This window comes from Dama dama, chromosome 15, assembly GCF_033118175.1.
Source record: "Dama dama isolate Ldn47 chromosome 15, ASM3311817v1, whole genome shotgun sequence".
In the NCBI taxonomy this organism is placed as follows: Eukaryota; Metazoa; Chordata; class Mammalia; order Artiodactyla; family Cervidae; genus Dama; species Dama dama.
In genome coordinates this window covers 44,518,987-44,544,969 of record NC_083695.1, presented here as the reverse complement: position 1 = coordinate 44,544,969, position 25,983 = coordinate 44,518,987, and the positions used below count along the sequence as shown (strand labels likewise).

The window sequence follows — 25,983 nt, the reverse complement described above, 5'->3', positions numbered from 1 at the left end:
GTTAATTGTTGATGCTAGGAGATGAGTGCATGGGGGAATATATCATACTATTTTTTTCTTCTTTGTTAATGTTTGAAAATTTGTCTACCGAAAGTTCTTAATAACCTTCTTTAAAATTTAATGAATTAAAAAAAAGAAAGAAAGAAATCCTGACATTTAGGTCAATTGATTTCAATAGAACTCAAAGACAATTCAATGGAAAAAAAAATAGTCTTCTATTGAACAAATAGTGCTGGGACAATTTGTTATCCACATGCAAAAAATGAAACTGGATTCCTTCCTCACTTTTTGTACAAAATCAACTCAAAATGTAAAAACTAAAAGTATAAAACTTTTAGAACACGGGTGCAAATCTTCCTGACTTTCAATTAGACAATCGTTTGTTAGACATGACATCAAAACCACAAGCCACAAAATGCAACATTTGTAAGCTGGACTTCATCAAACTTAAAAACTTTATGTCCTTCAAAGGACAGCATCAACAAAGTGAAAAGACAAGCCACAGAACAGAAGTAAACACTTTCAAATCATATATGTAATAAAGGATTTGTATCTAAAATACATAAGAACTCTCACAGGAAAAACAATACAAAACAAAAATATATAAATAACTCTTACAAAGGGGCTTCCTTGGTGGCTCAATAGTAAAGAATTCACCTGTCAGTGCAAGAGATATGGGTTCTATATCCAGGAAGATCCCACATGCCACAGAGCAACTAAGTCCATGTACCACAACTAAAGAGCCAGCACTCTGTAGCCCTCGAGTTGCAACTACTGAGCTCATGTGCCACAATTACTGAAGCCCAACACCCTACAGCGCAATCTCTGCAACAAGAGAGGCCACTGTAAACAAGCCCGACAGCACAACCAGAGAGCGGCCCCCCACTTGCCACCATCAGAGAAAAGCTTGTGCAACAACCAAGACCCAGCACAGCCAAAAATAAATTTAAAAAACCCCAAAACTCCTACAAGTCAACAATAAAAAGACAACCCAATTGAAAAGTGGACAAAGAATGGGACTATACATCTCTCTTTAAAAATACATACAAAGTGTCAGAACTGCCATATGACCCAGCAATCCCACTGCAGGGCATACACCCTAAGGAAACCAGAACTGAAACAGACATATATACCACAATGTTCATTGCAGCAATATTTACAATAGCTAGGACATGAAAGCAACCTAGATGTCCATTGATAGATGAATGGATAAGGAAGCAACGGAATATTACTCAGCTGTAAAAAGAAACACATTTGAGTCAGTTCTAATGAAGTGGATGAACCTGCAGCCTATTATACACAGTGAAGTAAGTCAGAAAAAGAAAGACAAATACTGAATATTAATGTATATTTATGGAATTTAGAAAGACAGTACCAACCATCCTACCTGCAGGGCAGCAAAGGAGACACAGATGTAAAGAACAGACTTGGACTCAGTGGGAGAAGGCGAGGGTGGGACGATTTGAGAGAATAGCACTGAAACATGTACATTACCATATGTAAAACAGATGACCAGTGCAAGTTCTACGCATGAAGCAGGGCACCCAAAGCCAGTGCTCTGGGACAACCCAGAAGAATAGGGTGGGGAGGGAGGTGGGGTTCAGGATGGGGGGGAAACACATGTATACCAATGGCCAATTCATACTGATGTATGGCAAAACCATCACAATACTGTAAAGTAATTATCCTCCAATTAAAATTAATTAATATATAAAATATATATATATATAAAAACTGTCAATAAGTACATAAAAAGATGCTCAACATCATTAGCCATCAAGGAAATGCAAATCAAAATCAAAATGAGTTATCCCTTCACACCAGATAATAACAGGTGTTTGGGAAAATACAAAGAAGTTGGAATCCTCCACTGGTAGGAATTAAAATGGTCCAGCTGCTGTGAAGAACAGCTGGGCAGCTTCCCAAAAGGTTACACAGAGAATTACCATATAATTCAACAATTCCACTCTAACAGGTGTGTACCCAATAGAATTGAAAGTATCTGTCCAAACAAAAGCATCTACAAGAACATTTATAGTAGTGTTAGGATAGCCAAAAAGTGAAAATAACCAAACGTCTGTCAAAGATTAATAGATAAAAAAAGAGGGCCATAAAACTTTTCTGATGGCCCAATGGCTAAGACTCTGTACTACCAAGGCAGGGGACCAGGGTTCGATCCTTGGTCAGGGAACTAGATCCTACATGCTGCAACAAAAGATCCTGTATGCCAAAACTAAAGGATTCCACATGGTGCAACAAAAATCAAAGATCCCGTGTGCCATAACCGAGACTTGGCACAGCCAAATAAATTTTTTAAGAAGATACATATATATACACACACATATATAGACACACATATATACGAAAGTGGAAACAGTGGCAGACTTTATTTTGCGGGGCTCCAAAATCGCTGTAGATGGTGACTGCAGCCACGAAATTAAAAGATGCTTACTCCTTGAAAGAAAAGTTATGACCAACCTAGACAGATTATTAAAAAGCAGACACATTACTTTGCCAACAAAGGTCTGTCGAGTCAAAGCTATGGTTTTTCTAGTAGTCATGTATGGATGTGTGAGTTGGACTATAAAGAAAGCTGAGCGCTGAAGCATGGATGCTTTTGAACTATGGTGCTGGAGAAGACTCTTGAGAGTCCCTTGGACTTTCAGGAGATCAAACCAGTCAATCCTAAAGGAAATCAGTCCTGAATATTCATTGGAAGGACTGCTGCTGAAGCTGAAACTCCAATACTCTAGCCACCTGATGGGAAGAACTGACTCATTTGAAAAGACCCTGATACTGGGAAAGATTGAAGGTGGGAGGAGAAGGGGATGACAGAGGATGAGGTGGTTGGATGGCATCACTGACTCAATGGACATGAGTTTGAGTAAACTCAAGGAGTTGGTGGTGGACAGGGAGGCCTATCGTGCTGCAGCATGGGGTCACAAAAAGTTGAACACAACTGAGCGACTGAACTGAACTGAATATATATGAAAGAGGACTATAGCCATACAACAAATACTATTCAACCATTTAAAAAATGAAATATTGACACATGCTACAATAGGTATGAGTCTTTAAAACATACACGAAGTGAAAGAAGCCAGTCACAAAGGACCACATAATGACTGCATGATTCCATTTTAAAAAAATGTCCAGAATAGACAAATCTAAGACAGAAAGTATATATTGCCTTTTCTAATTAAATTATTTTTTAAAACCACCGTGTTGTTCCTGTATTTACATGCTATGCCTTTCTAAATCCTAAAATAATTCTTCTAAAATATTTTTTAAAGCACTTGAAAACACAAAAGCATGCTACAAATCAAAGAGAAAAGACGTGGAATTTTGAAACAGCTAAGGAAAATGCATAAACCTTAAAAGCAGAAAATGAATTGTCTTTATTGAATGCTATCTAATGACCAAAATTCCTTTCAAGTTAAATTCGAGCCATCCTTTGAACTGAAAATTATTATCAATAATTAAACCTTAATTTGCAAAATATCTGTATATTTTATAAAGGCAATCATCAGTGTAAAGCTGAAACTTACCAGATTTACATCGCAGTATATAATTTTAAACTAAATACAACACGTAATCAAAATATTTCTTGGAATACTAGAAATGGCATAACTTGGAGTCAGATATACAGTTTGAATATTAGTCTGCTATTTATCATCTAGATGATCAACTATTTACTTGGTCTCTGCAAGCCTCAGTTCACCCTGCTGTTAAAATCAGGAATTATAATAGCTACTTCAGTATGAAAAGAAGCATTCCAACTACTTACTAAATGGGAAGGTGAGGAGAGCAGTAGTGTTTGATTTCACTTTACTTTTAAAAATCTATCTTTACTGTTTGACTTTTTTTTTACAACTTGTACACAATTTAAAAACATAACAAAGATTCTAAAAATTTAAAAATCTAGGAGGTTTTTTTGGAGACATTTCATAAGACATCGACACACAGCAGACTCAATTAAAATCTACTCATTCCTTCCATTGCTTCTCTATTAGTAACTTCTCGAATTCAGGTGAACAAAACTTGGAAGAAGAAAAGTTAAACATTAATTTTTCTGAAGGCTGTCGTTATCAAGAAGGAGATAAAGAAGTGCAATAAAACTAAGCTTTTAAAACACTTTCTTCAAACCATACCTAAGAATTTAATCTGAATTTCCATCTTTACTGATTCTAATCATTTTATTCTGATACTTTTTAAGGTTTTTGGTTGTTGTAATTTTTGCAATATATAATAACACTATCAAGTGAAAAGGAAACTTGATACCTTAATCCTTTGACCAACAAGACAAATTCAGGATTCAGTCCAGAGAACAGTTACCACTGAAAACACAATACAAATATAAATCACTACTATCTATCTAGCAAATAAGATAAAACATAAACTCCACCTTTTTTTTGTTTTGACAGTGTACTGCATAGATGAAAGAAATTTAATTGATCTAGGTTGTCACCTTATACTTCACAGAAAACTGTAAGAATTAAAACATTCTCTTCCATATGCTAATTAACAGATGAATAAAGTGAATGTCAGGAGGCAAAGTCGTTCTGCAGGTCAAAAAAGTACCATTTTAAAATCACCAACGTACACTGGAACCACTTAAGTTGGTAATGTGGCCTTTTATAGCTTGTCTTAAAAACTGAGTCATCAGACTTTTACTAGCATCTAACTGTACCCATAGAAGTGTATAACTAGCATTTCTTATCAAGTATGTGTAAGTATATAATTAAACCCTCATGTCTTTTAACCTTTACAAATTCTATTCTGGACTATTAGTAGATTTATTACTGAGAATATCCTGGAGTAGTATTGCAGTTGTATAGTGTTGTTTTTTAACTATTTCGAGAACATCTCTCTGAAATGCGGAAACAGTAAATTTCAGAAAGATACAACAACGATTCACGTAACTATCTCAACATCACCCAGTGGTTGAATAGGACAAAATTAAAAACTTAAAGCAGTAAAAGCCAATAGACAAGGGAGTCCCCAGCTCCCAAGCCTTCTCCTTTCCATTTCTTGCAAGACACTTCAAAACTCCAACTCCAAAGACCAAAGTTCGTCTCAGTCCCAGTGGAAAAGACAAGCTCTTAGCCCGACCTCCTAACGGTGCTTCTCCCGGCCATCCGAAGACAGGCCCAGGGGTGGCAGGATGGCCGCCCCGCCCGAGAGCGCGCGGGCGGAAAGGAGGGACACCCATGACTCACCCACCCCGGGCCCACCGCCAGACCGCCCATGGTCTTGGGACCAGACTCTTAGCGCCCCCAAGAGGCGGGTAGGCCTCTTCCCACCGAGGCCCCCTCCCCACTCAAAACCCGTCTCCGGGAGAGGCCCGGGCTGCGCACAGACCTTAGACTCCAGCTCTTCCCCGCAGATCCCAGCCCCGTACGGGCGCCCTCGCCCCGCCCCCCGACCTGCGAGCATGCGCATCCGGCCCGACCGCGACTGCGCGCCCCCGAGCGTCCCCGCCGGCTCACGCCGCCGCCGGGGAGGCCGGGCGAGGCCGCGGCGGAGGCGGAGGCCCGGCTCCCTGGGCGGTGCGCGCCCCCCGCCCTGCCATTCACAGGCGACATTGGCCCGTGGCACCCGAAGTCCGTCCTCCCCGTTAGGCGGCGAGCGCCGAAGGGGAGGGGATAGCCAGGAAGGCAGGAAGCTGTGGCTTAAAAGGGCAGCCCGCGCCGGGCCCTTCCTCCCTCCGTCGGTCTCCGGGCCTGCGAGAGCGTCTCTCCTCCGTGGCCTCCGTCCCGCCGCCATGTACCGGTGCCTGGGTGAAGCGCTGCTGCTGTCCCGCGTCGGGCCCGCAGCCCTGGGTTCCGTGGCTACCGACTCGGCCGTGCTGCTGGGCCGGGCCCGCGGGCAGGCTGCCGCAGCCGTCGCCGCCCCGCAGTCAGGGCTTGGGCCACCGGCTCGGCGGCACTACAGCGAGGCGGCGGCCGACCGCGAGGACGACCCCAACTTCTTCAAGATGGTGGAGGGCTTCTTTGACCGCGGTGCCAGCATCGTGGAGGACAAGCTGGTGGAGGACCTCAAGACCCGGGAGACCGAGGAGCAGAAGCGGAACCGGGTGCGTGGCATCCTGCGGATCATCAAGCCCTGCAACCATGTGCTGAGCCTGTCCTTCCCCATCCGGCGCGACGACGGCTCCTGGGAAGTCATCGAGGGCTACCGGGCCCAGCACAGCCAGCACCGCACGCCCTGCAAGGGAGGTGAGCCCCTTGTGCCCTGCCCTGCCCTGCCCCGCCCCGCCTGGCCTCCAGCCTCGGGGGCTCACTGCTCAGCCCAGCCCGGGCTGGTACCGTCGCCCTCCCACGCTGTCCCCGTTCCTCCAAGTCCCGGCCTCAGCAGTGTCAGGCTCCGATGGATAGTGAATTTTCTGCTCCATCACCACCCCGTAGTTGGTCCTCCCCCCGCGAGCTTATTGATGCTGTATGCAGAAGACACTACACTGTTCTTTTGATCCTAGCCACTGTGACAAACAGGGTGGGTCCTGACGAAGAGCACTTGTAGAAAAGAAAATGACAGACCCATCTGTCTGCCTCTGCAAGATTTTGTGATCTTCTGTGACTCAAGCGAATGCAAAGCATGAAATAATTGTTCTCGGATTTTTTCACTCTTTCACAGTAGTGACAGATGATACAAGAACATGCAAAATGAATCGAAATCTACAGTTTTACTAAATGAATTTATTAATTATAGTCGATCTTTTAAATTATCTTCCTACTGTGGCAGCTTTGCACACACACACAAAATGGTAATACATGAACAGTGTAACATCAGACAAACACCGGGCGTTCCGAGGGTAGATCTAAAGGGTGTAGACTGCAAGACAGCCTGCCAGCCAATGGAATGAAGTAGCTGTGGGGGTGTGTACTGGTCCAGGCTAGCACCACATTTGAGATTGAGGGGGAAAAGTACTTGAAGAAAGGGGTTGAATCGGCTAGAATTTGATAGTCACCAGGTTTGCAGTAGTTTCTGAATGTCTGTAGATTTGGCTTCTGCAGTCTGATTGCTTTTTTTTTTGAGGGGGAAAAAAAGGCTCCCCTCTCTTTTTTACTCCTTAAAATCGCACGGTGCGTTTTTAATCGTGCTTAACAGTGTTAAAAACACATTTTTCTACTAAAAAATTGTGTAGAATAAAGAACCCGGGGAGGTAGAATCCAGCTGGAGGTTGCCGAATAAGCACAGAGGATGTTGGGCTGGACCCTTTGTCTCAGTAAATCAGGTCCAGTGTTCTGTTATACTGGCTGACTACTAAGGATGATTTTTAGAAATCTCTCTAGGAGGAAAGTTTGCGCTCTGCTGGCATTCTTAGCCCAGGAACAAAGGTTGCTTCAGACTGCTTAATGATTTACTTTTACTTCTTGTTAAATTTGCATTGGCCCCACCCACTTCTAGGACTTAACCTTTAGAGCTTAATTATCCTCTAGCTCTCAATTTCCTCTTTTAAAACCAACTTTTGAACTTCTTTGATCTCTGATTTCCCATTCCAGCCCCAATACTATATAAAACACACTCTGTCCACCTACATCACCTTCCTTCTTGCTGTCCACTCCCTTATTCTCAAAACCAGCAATTCACATTCCGGCTCCCTAGAAAAGCAAAAATGTTAGAAGAGGCAAAGTTAGCAAATGTTAAATTGTAGTTGTTTCTGAAGAATGGACATCATGTTTATGTGTCTTGTTGACATTATTTTCCAGTTGCTTAAGAGATATACAGCTAAACCAGGATATTTGTTTTCCTGCGGGACCTGAGTTCATTTCTTTGAAGTTCTTTATATTCTGTTCTTTCTATGCCAGGTCCTCTCCTATGATGAGTTACAGCTCCACAAATTCACTGAAGCAACTAAAGTTTGCCCTAGTTTGTTAGTCTTCTTCATCTTGCCATAGGTTTTAATAGCAAAATATTAATAAACTGCATTAGCTATAGAAAGCAATGTTATTGTAGCACTTGTTCCTACTAGGTTCTAGTAACTAGAACGTTAAGATACAATTCTCTGTTCTTTTTATCCTGTTTACAAGAAGGTTTGCTACCGAAAGCACTGCTAAATCCCAGCATATAAACAAACTGAATTGCACCTAATAAGTAGTAGCAAGCATTGCAAGATAATATGAAAGAAAATCAGCGTGTATAAACTGATGAATATATTATCTTAAGGAATACAGAGGGAGCGGGATTGGGAAGGATTATGTAGCTATGAAGGCTCTTCAACATATTTTAGATTGCATAAAATAATGAACAGGATACTCAATAGATGATCTGCAAAACAGAGGTACTGTAGGCATCCATACTTTGCTTTCATGGCACTCTGGAATCTTCCTACCCATTTATCATCCCCATCTTATTGCAGAGAATGTATATTCCAAGAAGGACTTATTTTCAGTGGGTTTTACTTTTTCCCTTCTAATTAAATACTACAAGGACGTTATTAACTATTTTTAGAAATACAACATGTATTAGGTGATTGAGACTTTTTAAATGCTTTGGGTTAGCCATGTGAACCTACCCTCCTAAGCACACTTCTCTCCCCATCTTCACTCAACCAGCTTGTTTGAGTTGGGGAGGACCCTTGTCTGCTCTTCATCATCATCCTTTCCAACCCTCGGCTTTCTAATCTTTCTTCAAGAGCAAACATACACCTGAGTTTTCCAACATAAAATTCTCAAGGTTGAAACAAAACAACAATCTAATATAATCTCTGTAAGGGAAACAGGTGGTTTTAAGAACTGAGGATGGCTAATGTGTACTTTATACCAAGTAAATATTTAATAATACATACTGTTTTTATGCTTCTCTTTTCCCACATACTATATTTAAGGGAAGCCAGTAGGTTTGCATCTGTTAAGGATTTGCAAAAGAGTGTGCTTCGTGCTCTGAAGGAAAGTTTCAAGAGAGGCCTTAGATATTTTCAGCAAAGATTAATCTTATGGAATTTGCTTTGAGAAGACTTTTTTCAGATGTGCTTGAAAACATCAGTGATTATTCCTGTTAACTTTCTCAGAATAAACTCTCTGTGTTTTATTGGCTATGGTTCTACCTGAGATTAATGTACCTTTTTAGAAGGAAATTTATTATTTAACTCGTTGGAGAGAAGTAGAGAGATTGATGATAGTTCATTGATGCAAGAGTCAATTTACTTTCTCTTCTCTCCAGTCCTCCCATCCCCCACTCCCTTTTAGTCCTCAGACTAAAAATGTTGAGTCCAAATTCCTGTGGCTGATTTTTCCTCTCGGAACTTTCTAAAATTATCATTTAAATAAAGCTGATGTAATTCTGATACATTGTCTTATTTAGCTGCAAATGTCAGCACCCAAAAAAAGTGTATATAACCCATTGACTTATTCTTTAAGAACCAAAATGCAAAAAAGAAACAGTAGGAGGTAGATGGTCTTTGTTCTTGTCTTTGGGCAGCTGGATGTAGGGGTGGGGCAGGGAAGCCCGATAAGGGTTGGAGTTAATACAGTATTGAAGCCCCGCCTCAGCCTTTGGGATCTAATTTTGTGGTAAATAGTAGTGCTTTGGGGAAAACTATAGAAAGTACCAATACTGTTTCAAAATGAGACGTCCTCTGCTTTCACTGAAAATAAATGTTTCAGATTTATTTCTCTTATGCTGAATTGACAACTGTCAAAACATAGGTAAGTTTGAATAAATTCACACTATGTAGTATTTTTAGAGTATGTATCTATAAATTTAACTGAATCTGAAAGTTCATTTAGAGTACAGGTAGTTTATATGTCTTCTATCCTCTAGCCCTTAGCCCTGTGGTAGTAGCCCTGTTGTTCTTTTTAATATTGTTTAGTTAAATATGAATTGGTGTTGCTGTTATAAAAGTCTTTTTATTTCATGGAGCCAGATGCTTTCCCCGAAAATACTAGGGAATGAAAAGCCATGATAATGGAGGAGAGCTATACAAGAGACCTGATTGTCCTTCAGTCTTCCTGTCACTTTGTGTGAATTCCTCCAGCTAGTTTGCTTTGGCAGTAAAAACCCTATATGCAGAAAGACAAACACTTAACTGCTTACACATTATGCAAAGGACACGTTGCAGGAATTGGGGCCTCAAAAATTTGAGGACAAACATCAATAGTATGTATCAAACTCCAGTAAAACTGACATTTAAATTACTAAGTGTAGAGAATTACTTAGACTTTATAACTTATATAGTGGGAAGAAATTGGCTTTAGCGCTGTTGGTGATAATTTAGATTGCTTGATAAAATTGTTTCATATCCAGTTATGTTAAAGGTAACTGAGGGCTTTGCCAGGAACCAGTAAAGACTAAAATATCAACTTCTGGATGTTGAAAATTCCTAGCCTATGTAGTCTCTGACATGAGACTTTTTTCTTTTTATTTTTTTTTCTGATTATTTTGCATAATAATTAGGTTGTTATAAATAATGAAGGGAAAAACCTTTAATAGCACTTTAATGAAGCACGTTGGTTCATAAATGGGCCTATAACTGCTCCACCCAACAAATCCCTGTTAAAATACAAATGTTCTAATAATTTGTGAACACTTGTAAATAATTGCGAGTAATTTTTGTGAATATTTGTGAAAGTTATAAAATGAAGCACCTGTATTCCCAATCCTTTGCTACAAGATAACCGTGAACAGTCTTAAGACTACAACCATTATCTAAAACTGACCTAGCTATCCAGATGAATCAATGTTTTCCCCTTTCCAGAGGCAGAAATTAATGCAGACTGAAGTACACACTATCACGACTGAAGTGTTAATGTAAGAAATACTACTAATAAAGGCAGGAAAGGTTTTCTGAAGGGCAAGAAGACAGTCTGGGAGAGGGCTGTTCAGAATATTTCTGATTACCTTTCAAAAGGCAGCTGTACCTGGGAGAATCTGCCTTCACAAAGGTCAACTGGCAAAACAAGGGATAACAGTGATAGATAACATTTGTTGAGTCTTTCACCATTCATTTTGCTAAGAGCTTTTCATACATCACTGCTTTGATTCCTCAGAAAAGCCTCATGAATGCACTTGTTGACCCAGATTTTCTGATGCAGATACTAAGGTTAAAGAACGAGGACTCTTTGTCGGGGGGGCGGTCACACAGCAGTAAGTAGGAGGGTTCAGTTCAGGTTCTAGCCATATGATTCTGGCACCCACCTTCTTAGTCTTTACTGTCTGGATTTATTCATGTAAAAAGTTAAAAAGTGAATCATATAAGAGTTAATCAAACTTTATTACTAGTCAGTGCAATAATTTTTAAGTGGCTTTCTTCTGGGCGTCTCTTCCTATAAATTAAGCAAACCTGATCATGAATCGCTATTATTTCTCTTGACTGTTCCTGGCAAAAGTCTCTCAACCTTCTACTTTTTCTGAATTGCTTCTTGGCTAGTTGAAAATGTGAAAGATGACACAAATGAAAATTATAAAGGTTGACTTTCCTTTCCTAAAAAACATTAGCCGCTCAGTCGTGTCCGACTCTGCAACCCCATGGACAGTAGTCCACCAGGCTCCTCTGTCCATGGAATTCTCCGGGCAAGAATTCTGGAGTGGTTAGCCATTCCCTTCTCCAGGGGATCTTCCCAAACCAAGGATGGAACCCATGCAGGCAGATTCTAGTGACAGTTGAAAGCACTCTGAATAATATGTTGCTGCAAGGAAGATGCCAGAGATAGACTGTCTTTGTCTAGAGGTAGGGAAAGGTGAATAGGACTTAGATTGGGAAAAGGTCATTTCAGATAAAGAGATGTCAAAGAGGCGGTGACGATAGCTCTAGCAGGAGGCAGGACTGTGTGTGTTGGGATCATGAGGACAGAGTGTAAATAGTGAAAAGTAAGGTTTTATAGCATAAAGACTCATTTGATTACTAATACAGAGCTTCTAAAACCCGTGTAATTTCCTGAGTGATAAGGGTTCTGAGCATGCCCATTGTTTTAATATTTGGCCTTCGACTCTAGTTGCTAACACAGAGCCCCTGAAATCCTTGTAATTTCCAGAGTTATGGGGGGTGGCAGGAGCACCCTATACAGAGTTCCTAAAGCCCTTGGAATTTCCTGGGTGAATAAGAGCACCTTTTGTTCTGATGAACCAATTCTTGGCTCCTTGATAGCTTCAGGATTCCCCTACAGGTAGGGTGTATGGAATGGAGAGTCAAAGATAACTCGCTTTTCTCCTCTGTGACACTGGTAGAAAAATGGTATTAGGGAAAGAAGTGTTACTAGGAAAGAGGATTGGATTTTGGAAAATAAAGGAAATCTGGTGTAAAATTATCCATAGGAAAAAATACAGGCATATATTTTTCTCAACTTTATCCTTGCAAAGTAGAGTCCCCGTGGTACCTGTCCCTACCTTGTCTCCAGTATCCCTATAATTCTTCTCTTCCTCTCTTAAGATCCCTCTCAGATATCTCCTAGACTTGTAAATAATAGATATGAAACTAGATATCTGAAAATTTGAGCCTTTACCTCTTTGAACCTTTTTATAACAAATTGTTGTCTTTTACTAAATGTTACCTAGTTTATATTCACAAGTCTTACTAGCATCATTCCCAAGACCTATTTGGTATGAATAGGTGTGACTAAGTTTAGTATTATTATCAGAGTAAGGAATCATTAAAACAAAAATTAACAGAATCTTCCCTCCCCGCTTAATGCATATTCTTTCCTCCATCCACTGGGCAGTAAGTTAAATACTTAAGCACAAACCAGAGCTATTTGTTCTATAGGTATGTATGTACATAAATGCAGGGAAATGACTTGGAAGGATACATATACATTTAAGTTGCTAAGAATATTCATCCCTAAAGAATGAGGTCATAAGTGGTAATTAGGAGACATCTCCTTTCGTTTACTTGAATTTTGATGAAAACAGGCATATATGTTATGTAATTTTGAAATTTTAATGGAAAGAAATATATTTTCCATTCTATTTTTTCAGCATCTGCTAAACATTCACTTCCAGAAGGCTTAGATTTATCTCTCCAAAGTGCTTAAAATAAAAATTTTGATAATAGGTTAAAACCATGAAGTGTTCCCTGCCTTCTTACATGGATACTTTCAAAAGCAGTCCTTAGCTCCTGAACTAAATACTCCTTCCTGAGGCTGAAGGAATTTTTGTGAGACTTCGAGTATTTTATATGGCCATTACTTGCTGGGGTAGGTACTGGTTTCTCACTGCTTCTTTGCCTTCTCTCCTCATTTTAAATTAAGTTATGTTCTTTCATTGCGAATTAGGTGATTGTATTATTGAGAAAATAGGTTCTAATGAGTAAATGACAAGTGTAGTAGTACATGAACTTTAATAAGAGTTTAATAAAAGTCCTCTCTGCCTTTATGGGTTTCTATGCTTGTGGTAGAACTCTTGGTTATTGAGTGTAGTTTCTGAAAAGACACAATACAAGTGGGAATTGAATTTCTAGTCCATAAATCAAACCCTATTAAAAGATCCAGGTTCAAGTAACTTTTAAAACCATTTGAATTTACATGAATGTATTTAGTTAATGATTCATCATAAAAAACAAAGCTTACTTAGTCACTAAGAACTTTTTTGTATGTTTTGATTTTGAGTCAGCTAGGAAAAGGAAGAAAAATTCAAGCTACTCAGTTGTGGTTTTCACTACATCTTTTTCAGTGTAATAGGCTGGTGTGTTTTCTTTATCACCATAGCAACTTAGTCAGTTTTTGCTTTTGATTTTTTTTCCTTCTAGAAAAACTTACTGTACGCCAATCTGAGGCTCTTGAAGGTAGTAAGGAAAATCTTTGGGAATGAAGTTAAAAGGCTGAGAAATGTTTGTGCTGTGTATGATTTGCAGATGTCTGCATTTCACTGATGTTCTTTTCAAACATCTGGATACTCGTTAGCTCAAAATAAGTATATATTAGGTTAACTTCTCTGGAGAATCAAAGGTAGGATTACAAAGTTCTATCACCACCCCTTCCTCCAATGTTACCAAGTTTGATAAATAGTAAACATTGTCATGGGTGTTGTTTCTTTACTTTACTCTGGTGAACTGAAAGCACAGATTGCTATCAGCCATGGTCCTTGACTTTAGACCCCGTTTCTTTCTCTTTTTTAATTTTCGTTTTACATTGGAGTAGAGTTGATTCGCAGTGTTGTTAGTCTCAGGTGTAAAGCATAGTGATTGAGTTATACATATGTTTTTTTTCTATTTTTCAGATTCTTTCCCATAGAAGTTATTACAGAGTACTGAGTAGAATTCCTATACAGTAGACCTACCTATACAGTAGGTCCTTGTTGATCTATTTTATGTAGTGTGTATATGTTCATCCCAACCTTCTAATTTATTCCTTTCCCCACACCCCATCTCTTATGACATTAGACCTGTGGGCCACACCTCTGTCATCAACCAGTTCCCGTTCAGGTGTACCCAGCTGTGGACTTACGCTTTCCATTGGAAGCATCTACCTCCATTATTACATCTGCTGTTCAAAGACCCAATTGATCTCTTCCCACACACTAGCAATGCTAGTGTCAACATAGGCTCTGAAACTTTAGGATACCCAAAAACTCCAACATACTTTTCTCCATTTCTCTAATAAGATTCGTTCCCTTTAGTGTCTGTTCCTGTTCTCCATCCAGTCTCTGTTGGTCTTGCTTACCTTTAGCCTTCTCTGCCACAGAAAAGAGGGAAAGAAAGGCTTGGTTTTATAAAAAATGAGAATATTCATACTGAAAATAAGGTCCTTCTTGCTCTAAGTTTTTCTGATTTTCTCTTATGCATGTAGGTATTTGGCTTTATGAGTGACTTTGTCTTAATATTTACTATTCTTGAAATGAAGTAGGTATTCAAAAATGCTAGGTTTCCCCTTTATTTCAGAACTTTGAAGTTTATCACATCATTTTGTCACATTACCAATTGTGCTAGTATCTCCCAATCCACTGAATTTACAAATTTAGTAGATATGTTATCTTCTTTGCAGTCATATTCTTAGCATCAGTTAGAATGTGGTGAAGAATTTTTCAGGTGGCAGTATATTTTTAGTACTTTTCTTTGATTTCCAATCCCAAAGGAGGAAAAGTAACTAGCTTTCCCTTGGGTGTAGGTAATTTCCTGTATTACTGGAGTTTTTTAACCTGTTATCTCGAGTGTTTAGTGCAGAATACTTGTTGAGGTTGTTTTTTCCCCCTCAGATTAATAGTGTGAGTCACTCTGTACTAGTATATCTTCTGATTTCCAGAATTTAAAACATTCATGTATTACTAATTAGAAAGTTAAAATAAAAGCATATGTCTTCTTTAGCCCAGGCACCCCTTGCACTGGTTTCTAGGTTCCTCTCTGTGTCTACCCTTATCTGTTCCAAGGCTTATTCCCCTGACTCCACTACTTTCCTTGTAGTCGTCCTTTGCCTCAATTCACTGGAAGTCGTCATTGGTTCCTAGCCTGCAGAAAATGCCTGTGGAATGAGAGGTAATTTATGTAACTACTGTTCTTCAGTGTCTTTCAGTTGAATTCTGTAAATGGGTGTGGCTAGGAAAGAAAATTTCACTTTACAAACAGGAATTCCTGGGTGCCATCCAGTGGAAACATGTTTTTTGTTACATGCAGTTTCTGACTCATCATTCCAGGACTTTTGCAATAAAATATACATTTTGTTTACACCATGTTGTAGAAAGAAGGGTCTGGTTTCCAGTGAGCACTTAAGTCTAGAACTTAAATTTCTGTCTGATTTATGAATGTTAATATTTCAAGCTGTTTTTCGTTGAATACATTAGTTATAAGCACTGGGTAAGGGAGAGTAACTTTTCCCCCTCTTAAGGAAGGAAGGGGGACTTCCCTGGTGGTCCAGTGATTAAGATTTCCCCTTCTAATGCAGGGGGTGCTGGTTTGATCCCTGATTGGGGAGCTAAGATCTCACATGCCTCCTGGTGAAAAAACTAAAACACAACAGAAACAATATTGTAACAAATTCAATAGAAAAAACTTTAAAAACTGGTCCACATTAAAAAAAATCTTTTAGAAAAAAGAAGTTAATATAATTTAGTGACTACTTGCACAGACTCTAAAAGCACACTGATAAGAGGGCTTTCTATATAAGAAGAAAAATGCTGGTTCTTAGTAGTGCACTACTTTACCACCCCTATGAATTTATCTTGAGAAGTAATAAAATCAAAGTTCATTGAACTGCTTAAAATGCTATCCATTTAGACTTTTGAAATGTACATTTCTTTGCTATTTGCCACTACTTTGTAATACTTATTATAGAAGTGAAAATAGTTGAGAGTGAAGTATTGACCACATGCAGACACTGTGCCAGCTGCCTCAAACACACTACCCCAAGCAATTCTGGCGTGAAGCCTAAGGGCATTGCTTATACCTCACTGCTCAACCAGGTGAGCGGGTGCAGACATCCATTGCAGCTGCTGTCTGGGTGGGGATTCACTTGTTAGAAAATGATGGGCGCTACACCCAACCCAGATTCTGGCCTAGCTTAGTTTCCACTAAATGATATGCCTGCTGCTTAGTCACTTCAGTCATGTCCAGCTCTGTGCAACCTATGGACTGCAGCCTGCCAGGCTCCTCTGTCCATGCGATTCTCTAGGCAAGAGTCCTAGAGTGGGTTGTCATACCCTCCTCCAGGGTATCTTCCCCACCCAGGGATCGAACCCAGGTCTCCTGAATTGCAGACTACTGCTGAGCCACCAGGGAAGCCCCATTAACATGCCTAAGTAAATCCTTTTCATTAATTTGTATAAACACATTTTAGTATTTAAGCAATTTTTTAGCTTAACCAAGGAGATAAAAGACCTAAGATGTTGAAGATTGAAGGAAATTGAAGATAAAAAGAAGTGGAAAATATCCTGTGTTCATAGATGGGAAGAATTCATAATATTAAAATGTCCATAATACCCAAAGTAATCAATAGGTTTAATGCAACCCCTATCAAAATCTCATAACAGTTTTTCAAAGAACTAGAAGAAATAATCCTAAAATTTTTATGGAACCACAGAATATCTTGTATAGCCAAAACAATCTGGAGAAAAAAAGAACAAAGCTGGAGGTATCATGCTCCCTGACTTCAGACTATACTACAAAGTTACAGAAATCAAAACAGTGTATTTCTGGCACAAAAAAGACACATAGATCAATGGAACAGAATAGAGAGCCCATAAATAAGCCCACACACTTAGAGTCAATTAATCTACAACAAAGGAGGCAAGAATATACAATTGGGAAAAGATACAAAAATAAACTCAAAACTTAAAGACCTAAAGGTAAGATCGGAAACCATAGAACTTTTAGAGAAAAACAAAGGCAGAACACTCTGACATAAATCATAGCAATATTTGTTTTTGGATCTGTCTCCTAAGGCAAAGGAAACCAGCAACAAAGTGAAAAGACATTATCTACTGACTGGGAGAAAACATTTGGGTTAAATATCTAAAGTATATAAACAGCTCCTACAACTCCATACTAAAAAGACAACCTAATTTAAAAATAGAAGACCACAAATAGCAAATGTTGGTGAGGAAGTAGAGAAAAGGAACACAGTAGAATTGGTGGGAGTGTTAATTGGTGCAGCCAATTTCTGGAAGGCTGGAAGTTCCTCAAGAAAAATATAGACAGAACTACCATATGATTTAGCAGTTCCACTTCTGGGAATGTATATGAAAATACTAATTTCAAAAAGATACATGCACCTCAGTGTTTAGAGCAGCATTATTTGTAATAGCCAAAATATGGAAGCACTCAAAGTGTCCAACAGATGACCAGATAAAGATGTGGTGTGCATATATTTTATATATAATATACATTTAAATATCTATATGTTGTTATTCAGTTGCTAAGTCGTGTCTGACTCTTTGTGACCCCATGGACTGCAGCACACCAGGCTCCTCTGTCCTCCACTGTCTCCCAGAATTAGCTCAAATTTATGTCCATTGAGTTGGTGATGCCATCAAACCATCTCATCCTCTTTTGCCCCCTTCTCCTCCTGCCCTCAGTCTTTCCCGGCATCAGGATCTTTTCTAGTGGGTCAGCTTTCCACATCAGTTGGCCAAAATATTGGTGCTTCAGCATCAGTCCTTCCAATGAATTTTCAGGGTTGATTTCCTTTAAGATTGACTGGTTCGATCTCCTTGCCATCCAAGGGGCTCGAGTCATCTCCACCACAATTGGAAAGCATCAGTTCTTTGATGCCCAGCCTTTTCTGTGGTCCAACTCTCATATCCATACATGCCTACTGGAAAAATCATACCTTTGACTATACAGACCTTTGTGGGCAGATCTTTTTCTCTAAAATATCAGAATATTTGAATCAAATTCAGTGCTCATTCTGTTGGGGCATACAGGATCTTAGTTCTCTGACCAGGGATCGAACCTGTACCACTTGCATTGGAAGGCAAAGTCTTAACCACTGGGACACCAGAGAACTCTTATCTGTTACTGACTCTTTAATTATAAGCTACTTTAATTGTTCTTTAAAAAGTGTGGACATTTTTGAGTTCTTGTATTTTTTTTTCAACATGCTGGATGTTCTAAATACATCCCCTTCTTTCTCACCCCATCTTTTTTTTTTTTTTTAACAACCAGGTATCCGTTACAGCACTGATGTGAGTGTAGATGAAGTAAAAGCTCTGGCTTCTCTGATGACATATAAGTGTGCAGTGGTTGGTAAGCGATCTCCTTTGTTGCTACCTAATAAGAACTCTGGGGAAATATGTTTGCATACAAGGTTACTTTTAAGATGTTAGAGAAATATACCTTAGGAGAAGTGTTTGAGGGAGGTTTTGCCTTTTTTAGGTTGCAGAAGACTTACATCGTTTTTCTATATGTCTTGGTTTACCTTTTTCTAAATGGGAAACTTTTTATAGGAATTAACTGAATTTTCCTAAAGTGTAGATATTTGTTTAAACCCCTTTCCATACTCTGTAAATAATGCCAAACCATAGTACAAGAAAAATACTTTGTTATATTTTAGACATAGTGAGGCACTCTGATTAGATATGCACTATAATTTGCATACTCTTAGAATTTATATTATATCATTTTAGGAGAGATCATTGTGGGCTTATTTACTGAACTTTCTGAAACTAAAGCTAAAAGCATCACACTTTAATAGTATTACATAGTGTTTTCTGCCTTTTTAATTCTTTTATCCTTTATATGTAATAACAGCTTTCAAACTTCTCTTTCAGATGTGCCATTTGGGGGTGCCAAAGCTGGTGTTAAGATCAATCCCAAGAACTATACTGTAAGTATCAAAATGACATTAGTGCACATGGTACATTTATAAAGGACTTGAAATTACTGTGCTTCTGTGTATCCCTTATACCGGGGAGATTAATGGTTCCTATTGCTTTTAAAAGCAATGAAAAAACAAGTAGACAATTAACTCATTGAATGTTTTGCCACATAAAAGTTCACCTGTTTACATCAATGTCCTTTTTTATTTTCCTACTTGGTTAAAAGGTAATTGGTATACATTCATATTCTTAGGCATTTGTGTACATGTTTGTTATATATATCTATAATGTAAATATACTATATATAAATATATCATATACTAATATAACTATGATCTGAGGTTTTTATGTTGGGATCTCAAGGTTCTAGTGATATATAGTTTGGTAAAAATTTTATTTTTCCTATCAATTCCAAGTTAATGTTACTAATTAACCTCTGTATTAAGTTTAATAAATTATATGAATTAATATCTGCATACAAACAATGTATATGTTTTTAAAATTGTGATTAAATGAAAGTAAACCATGAGGATTGCCCATAGGACCCTATATTAATACAAGAAGAACAAGCTTGAGCACTAGTGCTACTCTCTGTTGCTCGTTATTCAGTCACTAGGTCTTGTCCAACTCTGCGACCCCTTGGACTGCAGCACACTAGACTTCCCTGTCCTTTTTAGGTAACCTAATTTTTGGTCTCAGAAATTTAAAATTTAATTTCCATTTAAAATGGAAATGCCTACTTTAGGAGTTGTTTTTCTGAAGATTACACAAGAAGATAATATGAAAATGTTCTATAAGTAGAAAATAGGATGCAACTCTTAGTTATCTTCTCGAGTGGTTTTTCTGTCAAAAATCATTTTTTCATTGTTGTCTATGTTTTCACCTTTTTCCTTTACAGGATAATGAATTGGAAAAGATCACAAGGAGGTTCACTATGGAGCTGGCAAAGAAGGGCTTTATTGGTATGTATTGCCATGTAGGTTTCCACAGTGTGGGAACATCTAAAAAGTAGTTGTCATAATTTTAAACTCCTGCTTTTGTCTGTACATGGATACAGACATGGATAGACTTGTCCTTTTACTTTGAGAAATTGGGTTCTGTGTTAGACATGGTGAGACACCCCTCTAATAGAAAAGTTCACGTTCTCAGGATACAGTGTGGACAGCAGCAGAGGTCACTTGCACCTCTTCTCCTTGTGCAGACATAACATTATAAGGTTTTTGATCGCTGTAACAGCATTGAACCACAAGCACAGTCACAATTGTGACATCCAAAAAGATTTTAGGAACTAAATAATACCTTCATTATAAATAATTTTTAATATGCAAAAAGGAGTTTTGCAGTAGTAATTCTGTTCTGAAAGCAGTGAGAAAACATGCTATTTGGAATTGGAGGCTGAAGCAGGCCTTTCCCTTCAGAGAAATGGGCGCAGGCTGGGAGGTGTGTGGAGGCTCATTCTGATGACTCACTCTGCCATCACTGGCTGATTCCTGGGGCTCCTAATGTTTGTTACTAGGAGTTTTTGCCAGTCAGACTAAATTTCTGAGGGTACTGATACTCATTTTCTTTATGTTTTTGTATCATAGTATTATGTGTATCATACATTATTTTGTGTGAGATGTGAATAATTATTTGATGTATAATTATTATTTAATCCTTTTAGGTCTCAAGCAAATTAAACCTGTTTATTGTCCCAAAAGATTCTAATTTGTGGTAAAAAAAAAAAAAAAAGAAAGAAAAAAAGAATAAAATCTTTTGATAGAATTTTGCTACCTTAGTTTAACATAGTAAACTCAGAAAACTAAACAAGGAAGTAAAGCTCCTTTTTCTGTTTTCCTGCCCCTCTGTTTTTCTTTCTCAGTATTCTTCTCACTGTTGACAAGTTCCTATTAACTTAATATATTTCTATTTTGACATTTTCCCCTTCAAGTAACACTAGAGCTTTACTAGATTTGTCCTGTCTTTCATAATTTAAAAGGCATTTGGATTCTTGGCATGCATCCTCCCTGGCACTGCTGTGGGCTTTACTTGCAGTCATTGTATAGGGGAAGCACTAATGAGATGACAAAATAACTACTAATTCTGGTAGCCTTCATAATTTTTTACATCATAGCTTAGCTTAAATCAAACATATTTAATAGTTTTAAGACTTTATTCAGTTGTATTTATTGCCCATATATAGAGTATATACAGCTTCATTTTCTCTATATTGATAAGAACCCTGTAATTTCAAAGGTTAAAAAGTGATTCATTGAAACACTGAAAGCTTAAATATTAGCAATTTAACTTTTTTGTTCATGTATAAAAGCTTTACTAAGCTGCTCTGCAACTAAGCTGACACCCGGGCCCAGAAAACTTTGTAGCCTAAGAGGGAGGCCGTTGGCTTTCTTTTCCTCTCTCTAGGGCACAGAATTAGTCCTGAGCAAACCTTTGGCATTGACATCATTTCAGTTATTTCTGACTTGCCTTTCCACAGAGTGTCAGACTATGAGTTAGACCTGAGTCTGGGTCCTAGCCCTGTCATATTGAATGAGTTTAAGGTCAGCTTTTCAATTTCTGCAAAAAAAAATATTGTCACCTGGGGTTTTGGTAGGGATGCTTTGAATCTGTTGACTTATCTGTAGTGTGTTGCCATCTTAACCATAGTGAGTCTTCTTGTCCATGAGTACTGAATGTCTTTCCATTTGTTTAATCATATTTTATAGTTTTCTAGGTACAAGTTTTGTATACTTATTGTTAAGTTTATTCATAAGTATTTTATTTTTTCTGATACTGTTCTAAGAGATACTGGTCTTCAGTATTCTTATGAAGTCTTTGATAACAAGATAATACTGACCTCATAGAATGAATTGAGAAGTGGTCCTTCATTTTTCTTTTTTTTTTTTAGTTTGTAAAAGGGTGTTAATTCTGTTATGTGCATTTGGATATCGTCTTTTAAACTGTGGATTTCCCTTTTCATCCCCCTATATCACTGTGCACCAAAATTACCTGTTTAGCTTTACCTCTATACTCCTGTGAAAGCAGTTGCTTTTTTCAGTCAACTTTTTATCCCATTTTACTGTTACAGGATTGAGTGTTAAAAGGCTAGACTTTCACACCTGTACTTTGTAAGGTATTTGAGAATTTACCTGTAACTCAGGAATTATTTGTAATCTGTGTATCCCTATATATTGATTTTGTATGGAGTAGTAATAATACTTTGTGCTTTTACTTTGGGTGGTGGTGGTAATAGTTTAGTCTCTGAGTCATATGACTCTTTTGCAACCCCATAGACTGTAGCCTTTCAGGCTCCTCTGTCCATGGGATTTCTCAGGCAAGAATACTGGAGCGGGCTGCCATTTCCTTCTCCAGGGGATCTTCCCGATTCAGGGATTGAACCATGTCTACTGCATTGCAGGTGAATTCTTTACTACTGAGCCATCTGGGAACCTCTAAAAGGATGCAGGAGCAATTTGTCATTTTAAAGTTGTGGTTTTCTTGTTATAAAGGTAATGAGTTTGTAGTTTACAGTTGAAACAATATAGAAAGCTATAAACAAGACTGAACTCTAAATATAGTGAAAGAGTTTGTTCATCTTTCTAAACCTCTGCATACATTTATATGGAAATAAGTATAGTTATTACACAAAGGTATATATAGAGAAGGACTTCTCTAGCGGTTCACTGGTAAAGAATCTGCCTCCCAAACTTGCAGGAGACGCAAGTTTGATCCCTAGGTAGGGAATATTCCCTAGAAAAGGAAATAGCAGCCTACTCCAGTATTCTTGCCTGGAAAATTCCATGGACAAAGGAATCTGGCAGGCTACAGTCTATGGGCTTGCAGAGAGTCTGACACAACTTAGCGACTAAACAATAACAAATGTATAAAGAAAGAGAAATTTATATGAATGGGAACTTATACTTGCTATACAAAACCTGCTTTTTTCCCCACATGTACATTTTAATGATGATTCCAAGTCATTTACATGGGTGCACATCATTCTTTGTAATTGCTGAATAGTATTTCTTTGCATGATATACTGTATTTTAGTTAACTGATCCACTAAACAGGTGGTTTTGTATTCTTACTTACCATTTGATGAGTATATTTCTATCTATTCCTGCCTTTACAGATTTAAGTCGTCACCATTTAATACATTTCTATCTGAGATCTCATAGGACATCAGCATTAGTACTGTCATTGTTACTTGTCACTGCCTGTGGGCTAACTTCTTGTTACCGTCAAACCATTTAATTTGCTGCTCTGAGGAACTGAAAGCCAAGGTCTAAAACTTTCTATACAGAGTAAGCTTTTAATAATAGGTCAAAACAGGATTCTGTCACGGGTAAAAGTACTATGGGCTTAACATAGTTGCCTCAAGAATGTGTGTTTTTGCCTTTTCTACTTGGTGAGGAGGGCTTACATCCCCAGGAAGCAGGTTATGTCATCGTGCTGTGTCATACACATCAACTTTCTGACTGCAACCTCTTACGCCACTGTAATCTCCAAGTGCGGTTTAAGGAACTGAGGTCAAGAGAGGTTAAACTGGTTTGCCTATGCGTGCACGTTCAGAAGTCTGTTGAGTGGTGTATCTGTTGTGCAAAGCTAATTTCCAAACTCACAGCAAGTGAACACTAGTGGGAGAAGTTACGTAACACTGTGTGTGTCAGATTTTGTAATGGAACATTTAGTATTTCTATGATTTGAATTAGTAACCTAGATGAAATCTGAAGTTTTCTAGCCACAGTAGCTTTGTTATTATAGAGAACTGCAAGGATGTGTTTGAGATGCATTTGTCTTAAAAATTGGTGCGATGCCCTCTCTCTGTGTCCCCAGGTCCTGGCATTGATGTGCCTGCCCCGGACATGAGCACAGGCGAGCGGGAGATGTCCTGGATTGCTGACACCTATGCCAGCACCATAGGGCACTATGTGAGTACTCATCAAAGCCCTGAAGGCTTCATTTGTTATCTTTCAGAAGTAACAGTTCAAAGGATGATGTATATAAGGGGAAAATTCATTGAGGTTTTCTCCTCTCCTTTAATCATGTCTTGTTTTATATATTGTTTTACTTCCTGTCCATCTTACATCATGAGCTTCCCTGGTGGCTCAGTGGTAAAGAATCTGCCTGCCAATGCAGGAGATGCAGGTTCAGTCCCTCAGTCAGGAAGATCCCCTGGAGAAGGAAATGGCAACCCACTCCAGTATTCTTCCCTGGGAAATCCCATTGATAGAGGAGCCTGGCAGGCTGCGGTCTATGGGATTGCAAAAGAGTCAGACACAACTTGGTGACTAAACAACAATCTTACATCATAAATATAGTGAACTTGGGTTGAGCTTTTACTGACATGCAGTCCTGTTCTCAGCACTGGGATGGGACCCTCAGAGATCACCTACCAGGGCAGGATTCATTTCAAGACAGTAGATGGGAAATAAAGAAGCATTCAATTCAGGTTTTTCCCTCAAAGAAACTAAGACACATTAGGCAGATAAGGAAGGTATGGAGATAGTGTAATAGCAGGGTGGAGAGTTTCTGAAAGCAGGCTTCCTGGAAGGAGGTATTTGGTCAGGGCTAGACCTTGAAAATGGATAGAATTCAAATGTGGAGATTTGGGGAATAGGCAGAGAAACTGTAGAGCTCAGATTGCCTGAAGATAAGGCACATTTAGAAAGGTAATGGGAGAATGAAGAAGTACATGAAAGAATAAGAAAATACTCAAGTCCCAGTGTTTTTGTTTTACTTGCTAGTCAGTGGGAGCAGTACAGGGCTGCACATGTGGGACCAAGGCGAAGGACAAGGTTGAGTCAGAAAGAACCAGGAGGACTTGAGTCTCTGGACTGAGTGGAAGTAGTGCCACTGACACAGAACACAAGGACAGTTAACGTTCTGTCCTTGAAAGGGTGGGACCTTGAGAACCACTTAAGGAATAGAAAGAGAAGGTAACCGAAGACATTTTGTTACCCAAAAACTGGATTCACCTGGATGGGTGTCAGGCCAAGACATGACCAAACTGAAGGTTGGCTTGGTTTACTACTCAGAGCAAGTCAGAGAGCACTAGGGATCTTTCCCAAAGCAGTGTCTCCCAGAACAGCAAAAGCGGGAACCTTTTAAGCTGAGGGTACATGCATATTCATGAAGGGGCTTGGGGGGTTGGCAGAGTCCAAGCTTTAGTTAACTGAACTTATTAAGATCAGAAAAGGTCAACATCTTCTGTTAGGTTTCAGTTGATCTGATGGTTGAGTGCTGAGACCTGTTCAAGTACAAGCATTGTGGACAGGCTTAGATAACAGAATGGCTTCTCTTTTGTGAGGAAGGCTTTGCCTGATTCTCTTCCTCTAAGAACTCCATACCCTAACTGCTCACAATTTATTCTAAAAATATAGAGAGATCACTTACTACATGCGAGGCTTATAAAGTACAAGCAAGGTGGGAGGGGAGTTCAGGATGGGGGACACATGTACACCCATGGCTGATTCATATCAATGTATGGCAAAAACCACTACAATATTGTAAAGTAATTAGCCTCCAATTAAAATAAATAAATTAATTTTTTTTAAACATTGGAGAATGAAAAAAATAATAAACTACAAGCAAGGTGTTCAATACAATTGGGGTAAAGGCTAGAAGGAAGCGTTTTGATGCCATGTAAAGAGTACTGGGAACCTAACCACATCTCTGGAGTAGGATCAGAAAAGCCTCCTTGAGTTGTAACCTTTTGGTCTACTCTGAAAGAGGAGTACTTACGAACCAAGGGGAGGTGGTGCTAGCCAAGGGTTAGAGGCAGAAGGAAGCACCTAGGTCCTTATGTGAAAAGAAGCGAACCTG

General features: G+C 38.8%; 2 protein-coding genes across 13 annotated transcripts in view; one reads left to right on the top strand and one right to left on the bottom strand.

Annotated features, from left to right (window-relative positions):
* The window catches only part of SHLD2 (shieldin complex subunit 2), a 111,139-nt gene extending 105,670 nt beyond the window's left edge, over window positions 1-5,469 (bottom strand). For 4 of the 12 annotated variants that reach the window (XM_061161971.1, XM_061161968.1, XM_061161966.1 and 1 more), the window contains exons 1-2: window positions 5,362-5,428; window positions 4,282-4,337 (exon numbers count right to left, since the gene is read on the bottom strand). The gene's annotated coding sequence lies outside the window, so the exon portion shown is untranslated. Of the gene's footprint in view, window positions 1-4,281; window positions 4,338-5,361 lie in introns of all 12 variants that reach the window. The other 8 variants (XM_061161974.1, XM_061161967.1, XM_061161975.1 and 5 more) reach the window with 4 other exon arrangements.
* An 87-nt stretch (window positions 5,470-5,556) lies between these two features.
* Window positions 5,557-25,983, top strand: part of GLUD1 (glutamate dehydrogenase 1) — a 36,357-nt gene continuing 15,930 nt past the window's right edge. The window contains exons 1-5 of the mRNA XM_061161965.1: window positions 5,557-6,218; window positions 18,527-18,607; window positions 19,132-19,187; window positions 20,078-20,141; window positions 23,995-24,089. Coding sequence (XP_061017948.1) covers window positions 5,765-6,218; window positions 18,527-18,607; window positions 19,132-19,187; window positions 20,078-20,141; window positions 23,995-24,089 — 750 coding nt within the window. The 5' untranslated portion in view covers window positions 5,557-5,764. The remainder of the gene's footprint in view (window positions 6,219-18,526; window positions 18,608-19,131; window positions 19,188-20,077; window positions 20,142-23,994; window positions 24,090-25,983) is intronic.